This window comes from Genypterus blacodes, unplaced genomic scaffold (genome assembly GCF_046128005.1).
Source record: "Genypterus blacodes isolate CSIRO-AG114 ecotype Tasmania unplaced genomic scaffold, CSIRO-AGI_Gbla_v1 ptg000072l_1, whole genome shotgun sequence".
Classification (NCBI taxonomy): Eukaryota; Metazoa; Chordata; class Actinopteri; order Ophidiiformes; family Ophidiidae; genus Genypterus; species Genypterus blacodes.
In genome coordinates this window covers 3455382-3476782 of record NW_027466882.1, presented here as the reverse complement: position 1 = coordinate 3476782, position 21401 = coordinate 3455382, and the positions used below count along the sequence as shown (strand labels likewise).

At 40.7% G+C, this 21401-nt stretch overlaps 1 protein-coding gene across 3 annotated transcripts; it reads left to right on the top strand.

Moving 5' to 3' along the window:
- Nucleotides 1-4693: 4693 nt before the first annotated feature.
- cunh6orf136 (chromosome unknown C6orf136 homolog) lies at nucleotides 4694-17109 on the top strand. 3 transcript variants are annotated; one of them, XM_076157143.1, is made up of 7 exons: nucleotides 4694-4949; nucleotides 6029-6259; nucleotides 7894-8577; nucleotides 9142-9230; nucleotides 14136-14336; nucleotides 15294-15363; nucleotides 15629-17109. In XM_076157143.1, exons 2-7 carry the CDS (start codon nucleotides 6161-6163, stop codon nucleotides 15770-15772), a joined length of 1287 nt encoding a protein of 428 aa, XP_076013258.1. In that variant the 5' UTR covers nucleotides 4694-4949; nucleotides 6029-6160; the 3' UTR covers nucleotides 15773-17109. The 3 variants fall into 3 exon arrangements, with proteins under 3 accessions (XP_076013258.1, XP_076013260.1, XP_076013259.1); XM_076157144.1 differs by lacking the exon at nucleotides 4694-4949 and adding an exon at nucleotides 4970-5070; XM_076157145.1 differs by lacking the exon at nucleotides 14136-14336.
- The last annotated feature ends 4292 nt before the right edge of the window (nucleotides 17110-21401 follow it).

The following is a 21401-nucleotide window of genomic DNA, read 5'->3' as shown; positions in this document are numbered from 1 at the left end:
CAATCATTGAACTGCTTGTGTTTATTACAATAAAAGGCTTTTTCTGTCCGTTTTGGCATTTTCAGCTTCTAAGACTACTGTTTTGCATGTTTTTACACAAGAATGTATAAACTCTTCAAACACCAAATTAAACCATCTGTTTTTATATTATATTATATTATATTATATTATATTATATTAGATTAGATTAGATTAGATTAGATTAGATTAGATGGGGAGGCAGTAGCTCAGTGGGTAGAGCTTCCACTTGGGAACGAGAGGGTCGCCGAGATGCCCCTGAGCAAGGCACCGAACCCTCAATTGCTCCCCCCTCTGTAATGGGTGGTAATGTAATGTAGGTCGCTTTGGATAAAAGCGTCTGCTAAATGATCGTAATGTAATGTAATGTAGATTAGATTAGATTAGATTAGATTAGATTAGATTAGACTATATTAGAATGAAATGCAGTTAGCATCCAACCAGATGTGCAAAAATGTACTATAATATATACAGAATAAACTATATATATATACAGGTAATAAATGTATAAATAGTGAGTAAAATAGTGCAAAACGGAGGTGAAATGTAATGATCAGTGCTAATACAGTACAGTTGTGCAAACGGCAGTGGAGTGCAAAATGATGCTGGTGGGGGGATCGAGTAGAGTTCAGCAGGGCCACCGCTCTTCCTTAGCCTGCTGGTGCGTGAGCAGAGGCCTCTGTAATGCCTGACGGATGGGAGGAGGGTGAAAAGTTTATTGTTAGGGTGGAAGGAGTCTTTAATGATGTTCTTGGTTTTTACCCAGACAGCGTTTACGATAGATCTGTTCGATGCTGTCCAACTGTGTACCAGTGATCCTTTGGGCGGTTCACCAGGATCCTAGGACAAAGGTGAGCTTTCTTAAGGCTCTGAAGATCTATTTTATGGTAGATCTGCTTGAAATCACTTTGTAGTGTTGTTTCTGTGTCAATCTTTAAACTGCCTGTATATATTAAAATGAAAAGTATTTTATGTCCATTTTTGCATTTTCAGCTCATATAACTGCTGTTTTCCATGTATTTAGGTAAAATTATTCAGAAACACTCCATAAATGTTCACTGCTATGCGGATGATACCCAACTATATCTATCAATGAAGCCAGGGTCCAGTCCATTAAAATATCTCCAAGCATGCTTTAAGGACTTCAGACACTACAGAAGTTATTGTACTTGGCCCTTCCTTGTGCCGGTCCCAAGCCCGAATAAATGCAGTGGGTTGTGTCAGGAAGTGTATCCGACGTAAAACCTACGCAAAAAAATCAATGATGCAAGTTTATCTGATTTCCATACAGGATCGGTCGAGGCCCAGGTTAACAACGACCGCCACCAGTGATGTTAACCTGCAGGGTGCTGATGGAAACTGGGCTACTGTGGGGCGAAGAAGGAGGAGAGGAGGAAGGTGTGTTCATAGGCAGAGAGAGAAGAGTAAAGTCAAGAGGCTAGGATTGAGAGTAGGGACTTTGAATGTGGGGACTATGGCAGGAAAAGCTAGAGAGTTGGTTGACATGATGCAGAGGAGGAAGGTGTGTCCAGGAGACCAGATGGAGAGGTAGCAAGGCCAGGAGCCTAGGAGCAGGATTTAAGTTGTTCTATAATGGTGCTGATGGTGCGGAGTTATCTTGAAAGAGGAGTTTGTTAGGAATGTTTTGGAGGTGAAAAGAGTGTCAGATAGAATGATGAGTCTAAATCTGGAAATTGAAGGTGTGCTGTTGAATGTTGTCAGTGGTTTTGCCCCACAGGTAGGATGTGAGATAGAAGAGAAGGAGAAATTCTGGAATGAGTTGGATGAAGTAATGCAGAGTAACCCCAGAGGTGAGAGACTGATGATTGAAGCAGACTTCTATCATCTTTTGAAATGTTGGTGCAGGCAACAGAGGTGATGAGGAAGTGATGGGCAGGTTTGGTATCCAGGACAGGAATGCAGAAGGACAGATGTTGGTAGACTTTGCAAAAAGGATGGAAATAGCTGTAGTGAATACTTTCTTCCAGAAGAGGCAGGAACATAGGGTCACCTTTAAGAGTGGAGGTAGGAGCACACAGGTTGACTACATCTTGTGTAGACGATGTTATCTGAAGGAGATTAGTGACTGCAAAGTAGTAGTAGGGGAGAGTGTAGCAAGACAGCATAGGATGGTGGTGTGTAGGATGACCCTGGTGGTGAAGAAGATGAAGAGGACAAAGGCAGAGCATAGGATGAAGCGGTGGGAGCTGAAAAAGGAAGAGTGTGGCTTTCAGGGAGGAGCTGAGATAGGTTCTGGGTGGCCAGGAGGTGCTTCGAAATGACTGGACAACTACAGCAAATGTGATCAGGGAGATGGGCAGGACAGTGCTTGGTGTGTCATCCGGGAGGAAGGTAGACAAGGAGACTTGGTGGTGGAATGAAGAAATACAGGAGTGTATACAGAGAAAGAGGTAAGCTAAGAAGAAGTGGGACACTGAGGGGACGAAAGAGAGTAGACAGGAGTACAGGGAAATGCAGCGTAAGGTGAAAGTAGAGGTGGCAAAGGCCAAACAAAGGGCGTACGATGACCTGTATGCTAGGTTGGACGGTACGGAGGGAGAGACTGATCTGTGCAGATTGGCGAAGCAGAGAGACAGAGACGGGAAGAATGTGCAGCAGGTTAGGGTGGTGAAGGATAAAGAAGGAAATGTATTGACAGGAGCCAGAAGTGTGATAGGAAGATGGAAAGAGTACTTTGAAGAGTTGATGAATGAGGAAAATGAGAGCGAACGAAGAGTACAAGAGGTGACCGTTGTGGACCACAAAGTACCAAAGATTAGTAAAGGTGAAGTTAGGAGGGCATTGAAGAGGATGAAGGGTGGAAAGGCAGTTGGTCCTGATGATATACCTGTGGAGGTATGGAAGTGTCTGGGAGAAGTGGCACTAGAGTTTTTGACCCCGTTGTTCAACAAGATCTTAGAGAGCGAGAGGATACCTGAGGAATGGAGGCGAAGTGTGATGGTGCCAATCTTTAAAAACAAGGGAGACGTGCAGAGTTGTGGCAACTACAGGGGAGTAAAGTTGATGTACCATACAATAAAGCTGTGGGGAAGAGTAATAGAAACTAGGTTACAGACAGAAGTGAGCATTTGTGAACAGCATTATGGCTCCATGCCAAGAAAGAGTACCACAGATGCAGTATTCGCTTTGAGGATGTTGATGGAAAAGTACAGAGAAAGACAGAGGGAGCTTCATTGTGTCTGTGTAGATCTCAAAAAAGCTTATGAAAGGGTACCGAGAGAGGAACTGTGGTACTGTATGAGGAAGTCTGGAGTGGTAGAGAAGTACTGTATGTTAGAGTGGTGCAGGACGGTGGTGATGTGTGCCGTAGGTGTGACAGAGGAGTTCAACATGGAGGTGGGACTACATCAAGGATCAGCCATGTGCCCCTTCTTGTTTGCTATGGTGATGGACAGATTGACAGATGAAGTCAGACAGGAATCTCCATGGAGGTTACAGGGAGAAAAGATAAAGAAGGTGGAGGATTTTAAGCACTTAGGGTCAACAGTCCAGAGTAACAGAGTGCGGAAAAGAGGTGAAGAAACGTGTGCAAGCAGGTTGGAACGGGTGGAAAAAAGTGTCAGGAGTGATGTGTGACAAAAGAGTATCAGCAAGAATGAAAGGAAAGGTGTACAAGACCAGCGATGTTGCATGGTTTGGAGACAGTGGCACCGAGAAAGGGACAAGAGGCAGAGTTAGAGGTAGCAGAAATCAAAATGTTGAGGCTCTCTTTGGGAGTGACAAGGATGGATAGGATCAGGAATGAGTACATAAGAGGGACGGCACATGTTAGATGTTTTGGAGATAAAGTCAGAGAGGCCAGACTGAGATGGTTTGGACATGTACAGAGGAGGGATAGTGACTTTATTGGGAAAATAATGCTAAGGTGGGAACTGCCAGGCAGGAGGCCTAGAGGAAGAACAAAGAGCAGATATATGGATGTAGTGAAGGGGATATGAGGTCAGTTGGTGTAAGAGAAGAGGATGCAGAGGATAGGGGTGGATGGAGACAGATGACTTGCTGTGGCGACCTAAGAAGGGAGCAGCCGAAAGGAAAAGAAGATTGTACTTGGCCCTAAACACCTTTGATATACGAACACTATCTAATGAGATAGCCATCATGGATGACGTTGGCTTTGCCTACAGTGCCACCTTAAGAAATCTAGGAGTCTTGTTTGATCAAGATCTGTCGTTTAACGCCCACATAAAACAATTTTCAAGACAGCATTCTTGCTGGCTTCAAGTAAAACTTAGAATAGAATTTAAAATCCTCCAGCTTACTTTTAAAGCTCTCAGGCTCCATATTACGTTTAAAGTATTGTTTGTGCTTCAGGCATTGAACTGCTTTTGGAAGTCTTGCAATCGCCGCTTTGGCTTTTTCAGCTTCGAAGACTTGTTTTTACACAAGGGTGTGTATGTATTCTTCAGTAACCAACTCAAACATCTATAAATCATATTTTATTGTAGATATGCTTGAAATTTTCGTTTGTCAAGTTATAAAAATAAATAAAAATGCCTAGAATCAGCTTGGAGTTTAGCGTGGTCATAATAGCTTCTTAATTCCCTGGTCCATACTCCAGTCCAAACGGTGGCGGTAATGAGAAATTGTGCTGGTCCGCAAACCAGTATGAGGCTAGAAGAAGAAGAAGAAGAAGAAGAAGAAGAAGAAGGGGGAAAAAATGTTGTAAAATCTAATTATACGCTACATTTGAATTGTTTTAAATAAAAGTTGTTGGAGTAGAATTGATGGAATGGTCTGAAAGACATGTCTATGTAATGGATGTGTTATAAAGGATGTGTGGGTTTGAAACAATATCACTTTAAAATGATGCTTCGGTGCCAAGAAGTTCGTCTTTCCGACAGACCTGAACGCAGCATTCGGCATGTTATGCCGGACAAGGACATAGCACACTTGGCTGGAATGACATTTGTGTAAGTAAGCCGAGTAATATCTAGTCGTTTAATAAAAGTGTGGTTCCCTTTGACGTTTCTCCACAAAACTCGAGCCGGGACAATCATAAACGAACCAATTACTTACTCGGAAACACTACTGGTACGTCGACAAGCTGATGCACGTCAGTTTGCTAGCTTAGCTTGCTTAGCATCTCTCCCTGGCAGGCAGTGCAGACAGCTAACCAGTGTGAAGCTTAAGGTGTACGTATATGGAATGTTGAAGAGTTGCCCGTCCTCATGTGCATCTTTGCAATCAAGAAATAAGCAGTAGGTTCACAACAATACAGCGAGGTTTCTGAAAAAGTAGTTCTGAATAGTAGCTAACGGTGAAAACCAGGGTACCGATTCCTGATGACGTCCAACAGTGGTTGGGGCAATCCACCTTCCTAAAACCCTGGACTGATTAATCTATTAGTCATCAGACGTAAGTGATTCATCCTGTAATGTAGGATATGAAAATGCGCAGCAAACACAGTGAGAAGATTTCGAATGTAGTGGTTGTTGAACTTTCCGTTTGAACCTCAGAACTGGAAGGATGCAGCCTTGTAGTCATGCTTCCTTGATGTGCAGTACTGTCTGACCCCTTGTCCCTCGAGTCTCTGATTATTGGTAAACATCAATCCAAGACCCATTGCAGTGTTTAGGATTGTTGATGACTGGCCTATTGTTAATGTCTGAGAATTTAGGATGACATTATGGATGACATGCCCAGTTTCTGTGTGTTCATAGACTGTTAGGTCACCATTTTCTCAGTCACTCAGGCATCAGTAATTGCTCAAGCGAGCATTAAGTTAACCCTAACAAACTTAAGAATCACATATGTATAACTTTTTCAATTGTATGAAACCACAACATCCAACAAAGAAAAGAAGGGTTATGTTCCACAATCAGTTCCTCCTTCAACATCTGTTTAGAACATGAACAAGGACATCACAAATATTTGATAAACAATTAGTCAAGGAACCAGTTTTGCTTGTCAATATGTCACAATTCTAAGTTCTCTGAAAATCAGAACTTATTGTTACTCGCTCTGACCTCTGTGTTCTCTTGCCTCCCAGATTTGTTGGAGTAGAGCGTGTGCTGCCATAGTTGAGAAACCATACCATCTCAAGCCTGCTGGTGTGGGTTTGTGGTGTCTGCTGTGCCTTGTGTGATGCTCAGCGGGTGAGATTCCCCACCCCCTGTGGTGAATGGCTGTGAGCAGAGGGGGCATCGCCTTCTGGGTGGGTTGTGTCAGAAGCCACGGCAGAAGGCTGCCCATCAAGAAACAGCAGTGGAGTCTGGACCAGGTAATTTACTATCAGCACTACTCTTTACTTTTAACGCAGTTTCCTCACAAAGCCTAGTCTAATTTTTTCAACAATCCTTTTTTGCGATAAATATTACATTTGTTGTCCCTAATGGTTACTCAAATTGAATACATGCATTGCACAATTGCATTTTGTCAATCTTTACCCCTTTTCTGTAATGGCAGATGAGGCCAGTAGTTTGTAGAACAGTACAATATCAGGATATGGATGTTACAAGTGCATACAGTCATGACTTAAAAGTGTTAGTAGCATTCCAATAATTTCAAAAAACACACTTTTCCTCTGAAATAAGTAGAAACTGAATGTAATTGGCGTCCGCCATTCTTCATTCCATATTTAATAGAGCTGACACTTTGCTTTTGATTGTTGATATAACATATTTCTTTAAATAATTAAATGGCATGGACACAATTATTAGGACCTAATATTTTCAGGCAGTCACTGCAATCAAGCACTTCCTGTAGCGTAGAATTAACAACACTTCTCAGCTGGTCATTTGTTCCAATCTTAAAGTCATTTTCCTTTTGGAGGAGCCCTGACTCCTCTGAGACTGAGACACAGCAGCCACATCCAGTGAGATTTGCTACAACCCCATTGACCTTAAACTTCCTGATAATATTAACACCTGTGGTCCCAGGAACATCATGCTGCTTGGAGATATATGGAGCTCTTGTATCCCTCATTCTGACCATGCTTGGCAGTTATTTTTATTCTCTTGTCCACGTTCAGTGTGGTGTACTCAAAGACGACAAACAGCACAGGGATAACTTTTGATGACTTAATGACTTATTATGAGATTGAAGACACCTGTGACAATTAAAGAAAGTATTCTGCCTGAAATTTGACTACAGTTCAATTACTTATTAACACTATTACCCGATGGCATATCAATAATGTTGTCCAGGCCATTTTCATTTAATTTCATTGCAAAGTATGAGTTCTATCAGAAACAGAAAAAGAAGAGGAAAAAGGGGTGGACACTAATATACTTTCTCAGTTTCAACCAATTACAGGGACAATTGTGGGATATCATTTCTTTGATTGGAACAGTACGTTTTTAGTTACATCTGTATATGTACAATTAGTGTACATTCATTCACCGAAAAGACAAGTCTTCGGGTCACAGAGATGGAAGAAGGCGTAGTTCATAGTTCTTTGGTTTCGTCCCGTAAAGAGACGGAAAAAACTCCACAGGATCCGGACGTGAGTAGAAGGTCTCTTGACAGCAGGCCCTACAACAGGCCTCATACTGTGATTGGTTAATATTCAGCAAATCATGGAGTTCTTTTCGATATAATAACATATTATAATCAGAGTATTGAGTACATTTAGTAACTGTCTTCAATTGGACTAGGTTGGGGGTTACAGGGGATTTTAGGGAACTGAATTTAGCATTGATAACAGCAGACAGGTGGGTTTTCAGTCCTCCGTAATGTTTAGAGGCTGCTTCTGCATTTTTGGGATCCATCATAATAAACCTCTCTCAAACCATTTGTCCTCTGTTTGAGATAGGCATATTAAGGGACTCAAACCTGTGTGTAGACGTGACAACTAAATCCTACCCTGTGTAATTTGCTCTATTGGTATTTAAAATAATCTTTTTGCTCATGCAGACAATTGCCTGGCAGTGGATCAGTCAGACTCGACCCCTCAGCAGTGCATCATGGTCTCTGGCACCCCCCAACAGCTTGAGGTACCAAAATGTGAAGCAGCCAGTCCTCTCTCACCCATTTCATCATGCCAGTCAGCCCCAGAGAAGCACCTACTATGAGGAGGAGTGGGAGGACGCATTCAGTGTATGTGTGTTGGTGCTACAGGGTGAACCGGACAGCCAATGCACTATGGTGGAGATCCCTCTGGTCAACCAGATTAAAATAGGAGAGCTTCTTGCTCCAGTTGGTTTTAGGTCCATGCAGCTCCCCTTCCCAATGACCACAGTAGATGGCAGCAGAGAGGATGATATCAGTGTGGGGATTAAAGCTGACTGCATAAACCATGCTGATGTTGTAAAGAAAGAACATGGACGTTTCCAAAGCCTCTTCGAAGATGAAAGATGCCCTGCACCGTTCCATTATGGCTTGCATTTTTATTGTTTTCATTGCCCGGTTATAGAGCTGGCTCCTGGCTGCCGGCTTAACTCCAGGCATGTTATTGGACTTCTGAACAAGCCCATGGAACTGCCTCTGCTGCTTCCTAGCTCCCTGTGTAGCCACGCAGAGATAGCAGGGGGTCATCCTGAACGAGACAAGGAAGGAGAGGAGAAACTGGCCTTAATGTATGAAAGGTTGAGGATAGAGGTAAGAACAGTAGCATTTAGTATGAAATTATGTGATAACAAACATTCAAATCATACCAAGTACCCAAGGGGGATTTGATATGATTTTGATATTAAGATTGCAGCGTAATGAATAATGCATATCCCATGTTTCAGACAGCTGCAGGCACTCCTTTTTTCTGGCAAACGCCACCCAATTTGCATACTAACTTGAGAGGTGCTCAATACTCAGCTATGACTGAAGTCTGAATTCGGAAGAGCGCAACTTTGATAGGGCCAATATTGGCCCACTTACACGCTTGTATTTCAACTATTAATATGGCCCAAGAAGACTACATTGGCCTTGATGTCTCATTCTGTAATTAAAATAATTCAGAAAAATGTTTTACTTTCAATTGAGCTTCAACGGGATAAAACTGGGAAAGCCATTGGGGAATATGTCTCAGTTAGCGGGGATGTTGCCTATCTTTTACTAATTCAAGCTGTATTTTATCATTAAAAAAACTTTTAACAGTGGACACCGAATATGTGAAACAATATTATACCTTATTGTTGAGAAATAAAATTTTACTATTTTCTTTTGCAGCTTCCAAGTTTCTTTTGGAAGAACCACGATTACAGCATGTACTCAAATGATGTGGAATTCATCAATGGGCTCCTAAATACAAAGACGAGGTGAATATGCTCATCCTTTTTTTTATCTGTGCCATTATCATACTCTTGTTGGAGAAATAAACCAATACTTCTGTATTTGCACTCTTTGTTGGGGCACCACATCCCAATGGGTAAATTAATTGATTAAATTTGACAAATTTGGAGGAAATTAATCAAACCAAATTAAGACAACTCAATTGAATCAATCTCATATAGGAACTAGTGAACTCTCACATTGACCCTTTGCACTCTGTTTTAAAGAAATGTACACAGACAAACCATTACCAATAAATCAATGTTTATTACTAAGTAAATAGACAAGCAACTGAATGAATGCAATAATTAAATTAAGTTGTTGCAGAATCAACACACGAAATGTACTGGAATTCAAGGCAGATTAAAATTACATATGACCAATGGTGAAGGGTAGAAAGGAATTAATAAATTAATCGGAAATAAAACCTGAACGCTGTTATGATATTTATTAAGTCTGAACTTCCTTTTAATCAGAGCTAACAGACACCAACTCTCTCATAACCTGTGCACCTGGAATGTTGTCCTCTGACCGGCTTGAAGCGTGAGGGCAATGATGGCAGGCTTGCTGAGTGATGAGGACAAAACCAGATGATGGGTTTGAGTGGATTCTTCACCACTGATCTGAGGATTGCCCAAGTTGATTGAAAGAGAGCTCAGTTGGAAATCCCTAGGGTAGGATTTTGAACCAGCAGTTTAACATCTTTAAGATCGGCTTGATCCAATTCAGCTGAATTCAGGCTTTGAGTCACAGGAAATTTAAACATTCAACGTAATAACTATAAAAAATACTCTCGCCAGCCGGTTGAAACTAAACTTACTTACAACTTAAGTGCGGACAGAATTAAAAGTAATGTGCTTAGCTTGGCATAGAAAAATAAGTTACTTCAAATAAGTAGCAAATAAATAAATATAAATAGCAAAATAGTAGAACACAAAAAGACTGAAAAACTAAAATTAAACTGAAGACTGAAATAAGTTGAAGACAAAGAAACAAGGAGAAAACTAAAACTAGACTAAGGAGAAGACAACTAAAGAAAAAATGAAAAACTGAGCAGAAGACTGAGCTTAGAGTAGAGTCTTCTTGGTTCTTGTCTCAAACCAGGGTGAGTGATAGGCTAGGCTGAGAAAGATTTTGGCCTAAAACCATGTACTTCTTTGTCCTGTCTGTACTTTGTAATTTACTATGGTTGTGAAATTCCGTGTGATCGAATCTTATACAGGTGCGGCTCAATAAATTAGAATATGGTAGTCTTCCCCTGTCACGGTTTGCAGAACAGAGGACCTAAGTGCAGATTCACAGAAAACACAAGTATTTATTAACACCGCAGAAGTATCCAGAGGAGCAGACAAGAGGCGGCATTGGGGACAGGCAGACTAGATCTGAGGGCTGGAGACGAGGTCAGGTACACATGGGTGGGAGACAGAAGACGTGATCGGGTTCAGGCGGAGGTCCGAGGTCGGGGGCACGGGAAAACACAGGGAATCGAGAGGGAGATACTGCCACGGAGGACACGAGAAACCACAGAACGGGTGCAGCAATGTTCACCAACAGGTCACTCGGTTCTGAGTAGCTCACGAGAGGTTCAAAGACTGCGTCCATTTAACAGCACAACGTCACTTGGTAAAGCTGTTTAAATCTGGTTCTGAATAGCTCGCAAAAGGTTCAAAGAATGAATACATTTGACAACACAACGTCACTTGGTAAAGCTGTTCAAATCCGGTTCTGAGTAGCTCGCAAAAGGTTAAAAGAAAACGTACATTTGACAACACAACGTCACTTGGTAAAGCTGTTTAAATTTCTATACAATCAAATTCACAAACATCTCGCCCCGGTTATAAGGCAATAAGCTGTCAGTCCAACAAATGACACTGCTGTCAAGTTTGATTACGTGACACCGTAACATTCGGCTGGCAAGCGCACGCCGGATTTGTTGATGACTGCCCCGATAAATGCAACAAATATACTATTTTCATGAGGAATTCAAAAAAATGTACCAATGTGAATGTCAAGTGTGTGCGTGTCTCATTTGCGGCGCAAACTCGCATGTGGAGCGCCACTTCACCAAAGTCCACCGGCTGCTAGCATGCGAGATGTGTCGTTAGCAAACAGGCCGGCTCAAAAAGGAGATACAAGACAGAATGATAGGATGGTCTTCTCTGTGTCATGAACATGGGGAAGGCTGAATGTTTGAACTGATGTTGTGCCGTTTGACCAATTCACGTGAAGACAGACAACGATCATAACATCAAGCAGGGAGGGGCGGGGTGTGCTGACGGTCTATTACAGGTACAGAGCAGGACAGAGAGTAGCAGAGCTGGAAAAAAGCAGCATTTGGATGCATTTTAACAATTGTGACAACATAAAGGCAGAATGCAGAATCAAGCAGTCACGTCGAGCAGGGTCCACAACAAAACCTTCACAGACATGAGAACTGTGCAGCCAACAGTTCAGTTGTTAGAAAACATAAGCTCCACCCAGGCTCTCAATCTAGTGTATGTTCTTCCAAACAGGAAAACACTCATTCCAAAAATGTACATAAAAGAACGTGCTTCACTGCCAGAACATTCCAGAACTATTTTAATTCCTCGTGAAAATAGTAGCACACTCTGTTATCTCACTAACATCAGAGCAGACTGAATGCATGTGAAGAACAGATGATATCGGAACTACAGGGAATTCCCTGAATTACACGGAATGTGAAGGGAAATTGTGACAGACATAAAATGTGAAATATTAGTGTATATATGTATCATTGTACATTAAAATAGTCAAATAAGTAACTAATAATATAAAAAAATAATAACATTGTTTTGTTTTCTATGAGATGAATATGATGTGAATTCATTAGTGTGTTGACACTGAACATGTATACAGAAAAAAACAAGCTTATATTGCTGAATTGAAGTGTTGGATATCAACATTTTGTTAATGTTCACATAAAAGACGCTTCTTCAGCTGGTAGAATCAGCCATGTGGATAAATGTAGTGATGTGTCCTTTCGTGGCGAGGCTTCGAAGCGTGTGTCGAGTAATCCAAGAAGATTTTTCACGAAGCGGTATCGAGGCGTGTGTTGGTGGCGTTTGTGGTGACGTTCTAAGCCTCGCAAACCTGCCGTACCACATGACTGATTCAGGAGCTGGTTCGCCGGTGTGGCGCACGATATGAGGGGCAGCGAAACACAATCGATCCCACGGCTGACGTGGTTCTCGGCTCGAGTGCTCACTGATTTTTCTCTTGGTGTACAAGATTTTCATATTGTAAAATTAACATCTACAATGCATATGCCTATATTTAGTAATACAGACAGAAAGCGGTCCGATTTCAATGTAATATTTCTTCACATATAATTTGTCATCACGCAAGCTTGACAGATGTCTCTAAGGAACGTTAATGTTCCAAACATGAATCATGTGCCATCCCACAACGGTGTGTGACCAGGCTGGTGACCACCATGAGGAAGAGGTGCCAGGCTGTTGTGGCTGTGTATGGTTCTTCCACATGCTACTGAGGCTCCTCTGTTAAATTGCCATTATGTGTTGTTTCATCAGACTTCAATCATCCAATCCACCAAACAACACCAAACAACAGTCAACAGCAAAAAAAAAGCTGTTTTACATTGGCAGAGAAGATTTTGCTAGTTTTTCAGGGGCGCAACCCATGTACTCAGCTCTGGTGCTCATCTCACAAATGCATGTTCCTCACAAATGTGGCAACATTTCTAAAAGGGACATTAACAGGCTTTCCAATGCCATAAGATTTATTGCCGAGAAGCACCAGCAACAAAGAAGTAATCTACCAAACACAAATTTCCTTAATTTGTTTGCTATGTTTATTTACATACATCTACGTATCCAAAATTCACCCATAGTAATGTGTAAACGCAATCAAATGAAGGAAGGGCACAAAACAATTCTGACCTATAAAAGGGGGCCCTGCAGAAAAAGTTTGGGAACCACTGGACTAGTGGATCAATTTCTAAACATTTCATTGTAACGTAACTCATGTATCTCCATAGGGATATACAAAGAGTTAGTTAGTGAAGATGCAATGGAGAGCACATGGTATGACATGAAATGTCTCCAAAAGGGGTTAGTGTTGCTCTTTTGTAGGTTTCATATAAATTTAAATCATATTTTGGTAATTTTTTGTCATAGAAACTTTAGAGTTGGATTGATTTTAATAATATGTGCTTTACAAGATGATCATGACATTTTTATTAACCACTGTTACAATCTTGGACTAAACTTGTGAGGAAGAAGAGAAGCAGATTAACTTCAGGAATGTGCCACAATTTACAATGTTAGACCTGGTGAGGAGGACGATCAGATGGAACTTTATTTATCCCGAGGGAAATTGTGATTGATTGAGAAATTGTGTTGAGCAAAATGACAAGACATTGAGAAAATATAATGCTTAGTCCTATTGATATAATCTCACTTTGTCCCATATAATACAGTACGTCGTACAATAAAACCTAAATTCTTTCTTTTGTTTTTATATTCCATAATCTCACATCAGGTCTCCTACACTCTGCAGCTGTCATTCATTTGGAATCCTTTAGGCCAAAGTAATACTTAAATGTCATTGTCAACATTGATCTGCATTGCACTGCATTTTTGTGCCAAAGGCTTTAACGACCCCAGGGCAACATCGTACACTACAAAGCACTTAAGCAAAGTTACATGTTTAAGTGTGAATCAGTTTTGCTTTTCTAATGCAACAATATTGAAATCAGAAGTCAACATGGAGCAGGCATTCTGCGATCAAGTAGTTCTTACAGAAATAATATCCCATGACAATGAGAATGGTTTGTATTTGGACTGATGACGATCAATGTACTATGACTATGTTTTCAAACCAAGAGCCCTTTTTCTGTTGACGTCTTGTAGAGGCCGTGTAGTGTACCAGCTGACCCTTTCCTTGTGGCGGCTTATGTGCCTGTGTTATTATGCTGAAGCTCGGCTGGAGGTCCTGAAGCTGACCAGGCACATGGAGGATGGAACCATCAATGCTCGCTGGAGGATCAGGGGTCTCCCCTTCCACTCTCTGCTGCTACGCTTCTACCGCAAGGACAAATCTCACATCTATAGGTTAAATACGTCCACCATGAAGCTTGTTCTGTGACACTGTTTAGACTGACGAGTCCAGTATTTTTAGCCACCAGTAGGAATGGAACGTCAGTCCGGCACTTTGGCTTGGAGTGAAATACCTACAGCTGCTTTATGGACAGCTGAATGACACAGTAGAAGGGCCACTGTTTGAAAGTTTTCAAGACTAGAATTGTAATATTTTGAGATCAAAAGTCACAACGTTATGAAAATAGTGATAATATTTCAAGACAAAAGTTGAAATGATACAATTAAAAAAATGTTCCGATAGTTCACAGCAGAGGCTCAGGACAATGGTTTTATGCCATAATACTGATTATAATCTTTTGTAATTTCTAAATTAAGTTGACTAGGATAAACTTTATTCCCCATACGGAAAATTAGGTTGGTCACTTAAAGGATTAGCACACAAAGACCGTTCAGATAGACACAAAGAAATTGACAGGACAAAAACACACCCAATGAATTAAATCCCTGAGGAACGAGGCACAGTCAATTGTTAGAAAAACTACTGTAGCATAGAGCAGTCTAACTATTGGACAGATGTTGAGATAAGTAAGTAAACAGCATAAACTCACACGTGACCAGCAAGCTTTACAACTGTTGGCACAAATGACAGTGATAAAGCTTGCTGCCTTTTTTATGTTCTTAAGAAATGTATACTTAATCAAACATCAGCAGACCCTCCACATGTCCATTCTGACACACAGGGTGACAGACTGCTCTGTTTGCGCATTTGCACAAAATTCACACTTTTTGGCTTGTTTTTCTTTAATTACAACATTATTACATCCTTAATCTATGTTGAATTCTTTTCAGCACTGACCCATACTACCTCTGTGACATTCATCCATGATTTCCAGAGGATAATTCAAACAGCAGAATTTAATTTCTCAAAGTTATGTTTTTTTCAATTAATCAAAGTGTGTTATCTCACAGGTCGTATGATGTTTTCTCTACATTTTACATTGGTCACGATGGGCTCATTCACTGTCATAAAGTTGAAAAGGTAAGCAGATAACACTACTGCTAATGTCTATATAATTTCTGTAGCATTTGGAAATTGTGTTTGTGTGTTTTGAATAGAAAGATACTGTAACTTTCTACATTTTGGCATTTTTCTTATGTACAAGACTAATACCTATCTGACTGTCTTTTTGGTCAAGGTTTTAATCAGGAGGTTATTAGATCATTCATAAATCATCCTCTCAGAACAAATCTTCCAGGATTTCATTACATCCCTAATGTGTGATGCTATTTGTATGGTGTTGCAGGTGATGCCGGCACAGCCCCCCGTGGTGCCAAGAGTAAGATCCCTCCTGACAGGGATTCTGGTAGCGCTTGGTGTGCAGGAACATCGTCCTGCCCTCAATCTGCTGCCCCTCCTCTTGTCCTCACTCCGACAGGACAGAAACTGATGGATGCAGCGGATTAATGTCTAAGAGCCATGTCACTGAATATTCACCAACATATAACTGTAGTTTCACCATGTTGTTGTTGCCTCTGGATGCTATTTCAAACTTTTGAAATGTCATTGTTAAAAATCATATAAATGACTGAAAATAGTCTCAAACACAAAACTGCGGCTTCAAATCCACTCTTTGCATGTTTAAAATCAACAGGCGTTGGAATAAAATGTAACCCAGTGTTGGATGAACATTTTCATTGTTATTTATTTTTTAAATGTTAAAATTGAACCTCAAATAAATATTGGTCTAAAATCATAGAAACATTTTATGTAAAGAAGCAAGAACGCCAGTAGACGTGTTTCCATTCTAGTTTACTGCAAATCATAGCAATCTTATAGCAAATGTTTATTAGGTAACAAAGTTCTAATGCAAATTGGCTGTGTTTCCGTTAAATGTTATATGAATATGGTTTGCTTTTCTCATCCTGTGATATTGAGATTAGATAACAACATTGGTGCAAGCTTTGCACCATCTTGCAGCTCTTTGATAATTCATAAATATATTCTCAAATCTATCTTTTGCTCACAAACAGGATGCTTGGGCTTTAATGAGACGTGGCCTTTCACTGACAAAGCATTTGTCATGCAGCCCTTGATAAATTGAAGTTTTATGCTGTTGCTTTCCATGTAATGTAGCAATTACATTAAACAATTACACATCTTTCAGTGGCTATTTGGAGCATGATGAGGCACCACAAAGCACAAATTACCACAAAATGATGTGCAGTTGACAGCTTATGTAATGCAATCATGTTGGCATGGAGCATAATTTCAATAGAATTTGTTTTAACATCTTGTGGAATCCATGCCACCAAGCAGAGCAAAGGGAACTCTTATCCAATATTAGTATGGTGGTCAGTGAATGTCATTTTGTAAACAACATTAAGAACAAAACAAACCATTTAATGATCACAGCTGAATTGAAAGAAAGCACATGGCGAACCAGCAAAGTTATGTTATGTTGTTAACACAGGGTATACAAAAAATGAATCTAGACAATGACAATATATCCCCCATTTCATTTTAAGAGCACCTCAAATTCACCAACCAAGTTAAAATCATATCCAAAAAGTAAGAATTTTCTTTGGAATTTCAATTTTGTCCTACCACGTAGTCATAGTAGTTCTCTATTGCTATAAATCAATCATTACCAGTAACTATGGAGAGGTACTATTTTACCTCTTCATAGCACCTCAAATCGCAGACATCAAGCCATCTAGCCAGCTATGTAAAAAAATTAACTTGAAATTCTTTAAAATGGTACAATAAAGGTGCTTGATTTTGTGTTAGTGTTCAGTTGTCTTGAACTCAAATACAAATCGTCTGGATTCGGATGTGTGTCCCTAAGTTTGCTGTGTCGTACGTGCCATTTCAATGCATTTACCATCACGGCGAGAATGTTTTTATCCCCCACAGCAGTGCTGGTCTGTGGCAAAATTGATTGGAGTTTGGCTGAAATATAAGGCATTTCAACTAAAACCATAATAATTAAGGTGTTTTTTGCATGAATGGCCCATATAAATTGAAAATCGGACAATACATGCACACAAACTCCTCAGATGTGAATCATGTATCTGCACGTGACCGTTCCATCCTGTAACTGGAGGTGCCAGTCTGGAGGGGACAAACACGTGAATTAGCGTTTCAGCATCCGTTTTGCTAAGAAACTGTCTGATTCTGGCTATATTACAGATATGGAAATAAACAACCCATGTAACATTATTAATTTGGCTGCTGAAAGTTAAGTCCTCGTCAAATGTAACACCCAGCTTTTTTGGGATGGGACCATTGTCAAAGTTAACTAGTAGATTCTCAAGTTTCTGTCTCTGCTTCCTTGGTCCCAAGAAGCATTTCCGTTTTATTAATGTTAAGAAGCAAAAAGTTGTCTGTCATCGAGCCTTTAACGGCTTGAAGACAGGACTCCAAATTGGAGATCCCAGATTGATCGTTGGGATTTATGGAGACACACAGTTGGGTGTCATCCGCATAGGAATGAAAATCTATCCCAAACTGGCGAATTATGTTCCAGAGAGGCAGGATATAGATAGAAAATAAGAATGGGCCCAGTACAAAACCCTGTGGAATGCCACATTTCACAGGGTGGCAAGATGAATCGAGATTGTTTAATGAGACAAAAAGAGATCTATCTAGGTAGGATCTGAACCAAGAAAGTGCAACCACAAACGCCGATGTGGGTCTCAAGGCGATTGAGTAGGATTTTATGATCCACAGTGTTGAAGGCTACACTTAGATCTAGGAGAATTAGAAATGGCACCAGAGTCAGCGATGAGAAATAGGTAGTTTGAGACCTTTGTTAACATAGTTTCTGTGCTATGTAGGGGCCCAAAGCCAGATTGGTGCGGCTCAAGCAAGTTATTTGCATCAAGGTAATCAGTAAGCTGATTTGCTACCAGACGCTCAAGAGTTTTAGAGAGGAAAGGGAGATTTGAGAAGGGTCTATAGTTATTTACGGTGTCGTGGTTTAAGGTGGGCTTTTTTAGAAGGAGTTTTTTGACAGCTGTTTTTAAAGCAGCAGGCACAACTCCTGTAGAGAGCGACCTATTCATGACTTCAAGAAAAGAGGCCCCAAGAAACGGGCATAGATCCTTTATAGCAGGGAGAGGATCAAGTAGACAGGCAGTGGGCTTGGAGAAGGCAACTTGTTAAAACTAGCCAGTGAGACTGTCGCAAAAGGCTCAATGTACATGACAGAGGGTCCCTCGTAGGGGTGACATCAGAAAGTGATATTGTAGTGGGAGTAGAGATATCAACATGATGATGAATAAAGTATCTTATCTTATCGTATGTTATGTAATGGCATATGGTCATCGTCCTTGAGCCATGTCTCGCAGAGGCTCAACATGTCAAGGCTATGCTCTTGAATCAGATCATTAACCAGGAGTGATTTGCCGGCTAGGGATCTGATATTAATCAGGCCCATATTAATGCCAGTCACTCTCACAGGGGGGCATGGCGAATCCTGTGCACATATGTTAATCCGGTTGTTAGTAATTGTTGAACGCACTTATTGTAAGTCACTTTGGATAAAAGCGTCTGCTTAATGACCGTAATGTAATGTAATGTAATGTAATGTGTCGAGTGCGAGTTTGCCGCACTGACACTACAGAGTCAATTTTTTGCAGCCTGTTAACAGGAAACTAGCAAAATTCTTCTCTCAATGGAGTGAAACAATTTGGAGAGTCTCCAACCTCAGCAGGCGAGTGCCTAACAGGTTCTCTGAGAGCCTTTGACCTGGCAAGCTCTAAATTAGCGAATCACTTTAGTGCACGGTTAATATTTTTGGAAAGTAGATGGGCTCCGGAAGCATTAGGGTGGAGGCCATCTCTCTATAGCAAGCCAGGTTTGCCCCAGAAGGAGGCCCAGGTGTGAACATTAACTAAGTGCTGCTCCTACAGAACCTTGCCAGCCACCGGTTCAGAGAAAACAACCTACTAAACCTATCATCGTTACCCTTTGCGGGGAGGGAGACAATAATTCGATGCTGACTCACCTTTCTAGCAAGGTCACACACCCTAGCCAAACTTGTTTTGGTGACCTCAGATTGTCTCATCCTAGTATCATTGATGCCGTTGTGGATCACTACATTATCAAAGTTAGTAACACTGTGAGAGCTATGTGTGTGCGAGTGTGTTTTAAGTACAACTGAGCTAACTGAGCTAGCAATTGACTATTCAGGCTACTCTGTTTCTCCTCAAGCAGATGTATTCATCTCTCTAACTCAGAAAGCTTAAAGCAGTAAGAGCAGGAGTTAGAGCAGGAGGGAGAGGAAGAAAGGGCCATACTTACCCGCGAATGAGCGAATAAAAGATGTTTTGCCAGCATATGCATGTATGCTGATTGATGACCCGGAAAGGGGTGCCTGCAAAGGTATTCGCTATTGATGGAGCAGCTGGTGATTGGCTGATTCTGACAGCCTGCGTACTTTAAAAGCCTGGGACATCCTACTGCTCTCGCTGACAGTTCACAGTGTCTTCTGTTCCCCAACTGATTGTCAGAACTCAGTGTTCTGTGTTAATTGAGTTGGTTGACCGTTTGGTGTTCTTTGTACATTGTTGTTGTTTATGCTAGTCGTTACTTTGATCACTGTATCACACAAGCACTGCATTCAGAATGTTTAGTGAGTGGCTGACTTGGGGACATTTGTACTTTTTTGTTTTTTACATTTATGGTGTGTCCCAATTCCCCTAGACCTGTTCAATAGGCAATATAGCAATACGAACATATTGTAATCTGAAATTCAGTGATAAAGTAAAAAGCTAAAAATACAGCTAAAGATGAATATTTATAATAACTAGAATGGCATTTCCTGAAGAAAACGCGCTGTGATTGCAACTGCTGAAAAAGATTGAGGGCTGGCAGGCATGTTCCTTACAAATGGGGAACCATTTAAAAGGGGACTAAACAGGCTTTTCAACGGTATAAAATGTATTGCCAAGAAGCATTGTTACAACAGAGAAATAATCTTCCAAATACAAATTTCCGAAGTTCGATGTTTACATGGGGGAAGGCTGAAAAATCTCAACTATTGTAAACTCGAGATATCTGAAGAACTAGAACTAGTGCCAGTAAGATTGAAGTCTAAAGGCCTGAAAAATGTTCTCTACCTGAAAGTACGAACAAGTTATAAGGGCCTGAATGTATTAAGTGCCTGAAAAAATTTGAATGTATTTTAAGAGGGATTTTTTTCAGCTAATGTGGACAATTATTAAAGACATGACTATAAAAGTCATTGTGTCCCGAATATTCTGAACATTTGAATATTTGAAAAGGTATTATAGATCATCAAAAAACTTAAGGAAGAACTGAAAAAGTATATGATTGCTCAAAGCAGTCACAGCAACTATTGAGGCAATCACTGCAATAATATGAGTCCTGAGAGCGAGAGAGCAAGAGAGAGAAAGAGAGAGATTCACACATGCAACTGCGGGCCTATTCGTGAATCTCTGCGCCTATTCAAACCAGGGACATGCGATCATGAAAATAAAAAATATTATTTGTCCACTCATCTGTGTTACATATATCTACATGGATATTCCAAACATTTTAATCATGTCAATTAAAAATCGCTGTATTTCTTAAATACTCAAATACAGGGAGATATGCGATGTGAGGCCGCGACAAGATGAGCTCACCTTCAATTGTGAGATATGAAACCAGTACGGTGAATTTAAGCTACTCTATTCAATTCATATATTTGCAAATCTCGACAGTTGACAGCTGGGATTGGCTCCAGCGACCCCGTGACACACTAGTTGATAAGCGGTGATACATAATGGATGGGTGGATGGATTGATTCTGAAAGAGTCAGTGCCTCACCACCAGTCACAAACCTCACCGCACGGCACTGATTCAAACGTGCCATGGTTGTCATGACCGGGCAAGGGACGGTCCAGCAGATGGCGGTAATGCAACAGAATGGATGCCGACTGTCAAAAAACCCAACAGATTGTCCTTGGAGAATTCTGCTCTCCGCACAACATTTACAGACATTACTGTAAAAGCCTGTTTCATCATAACTAGTAACCAAATTATTTTTTGCCTTATATCAGTAAAAATAA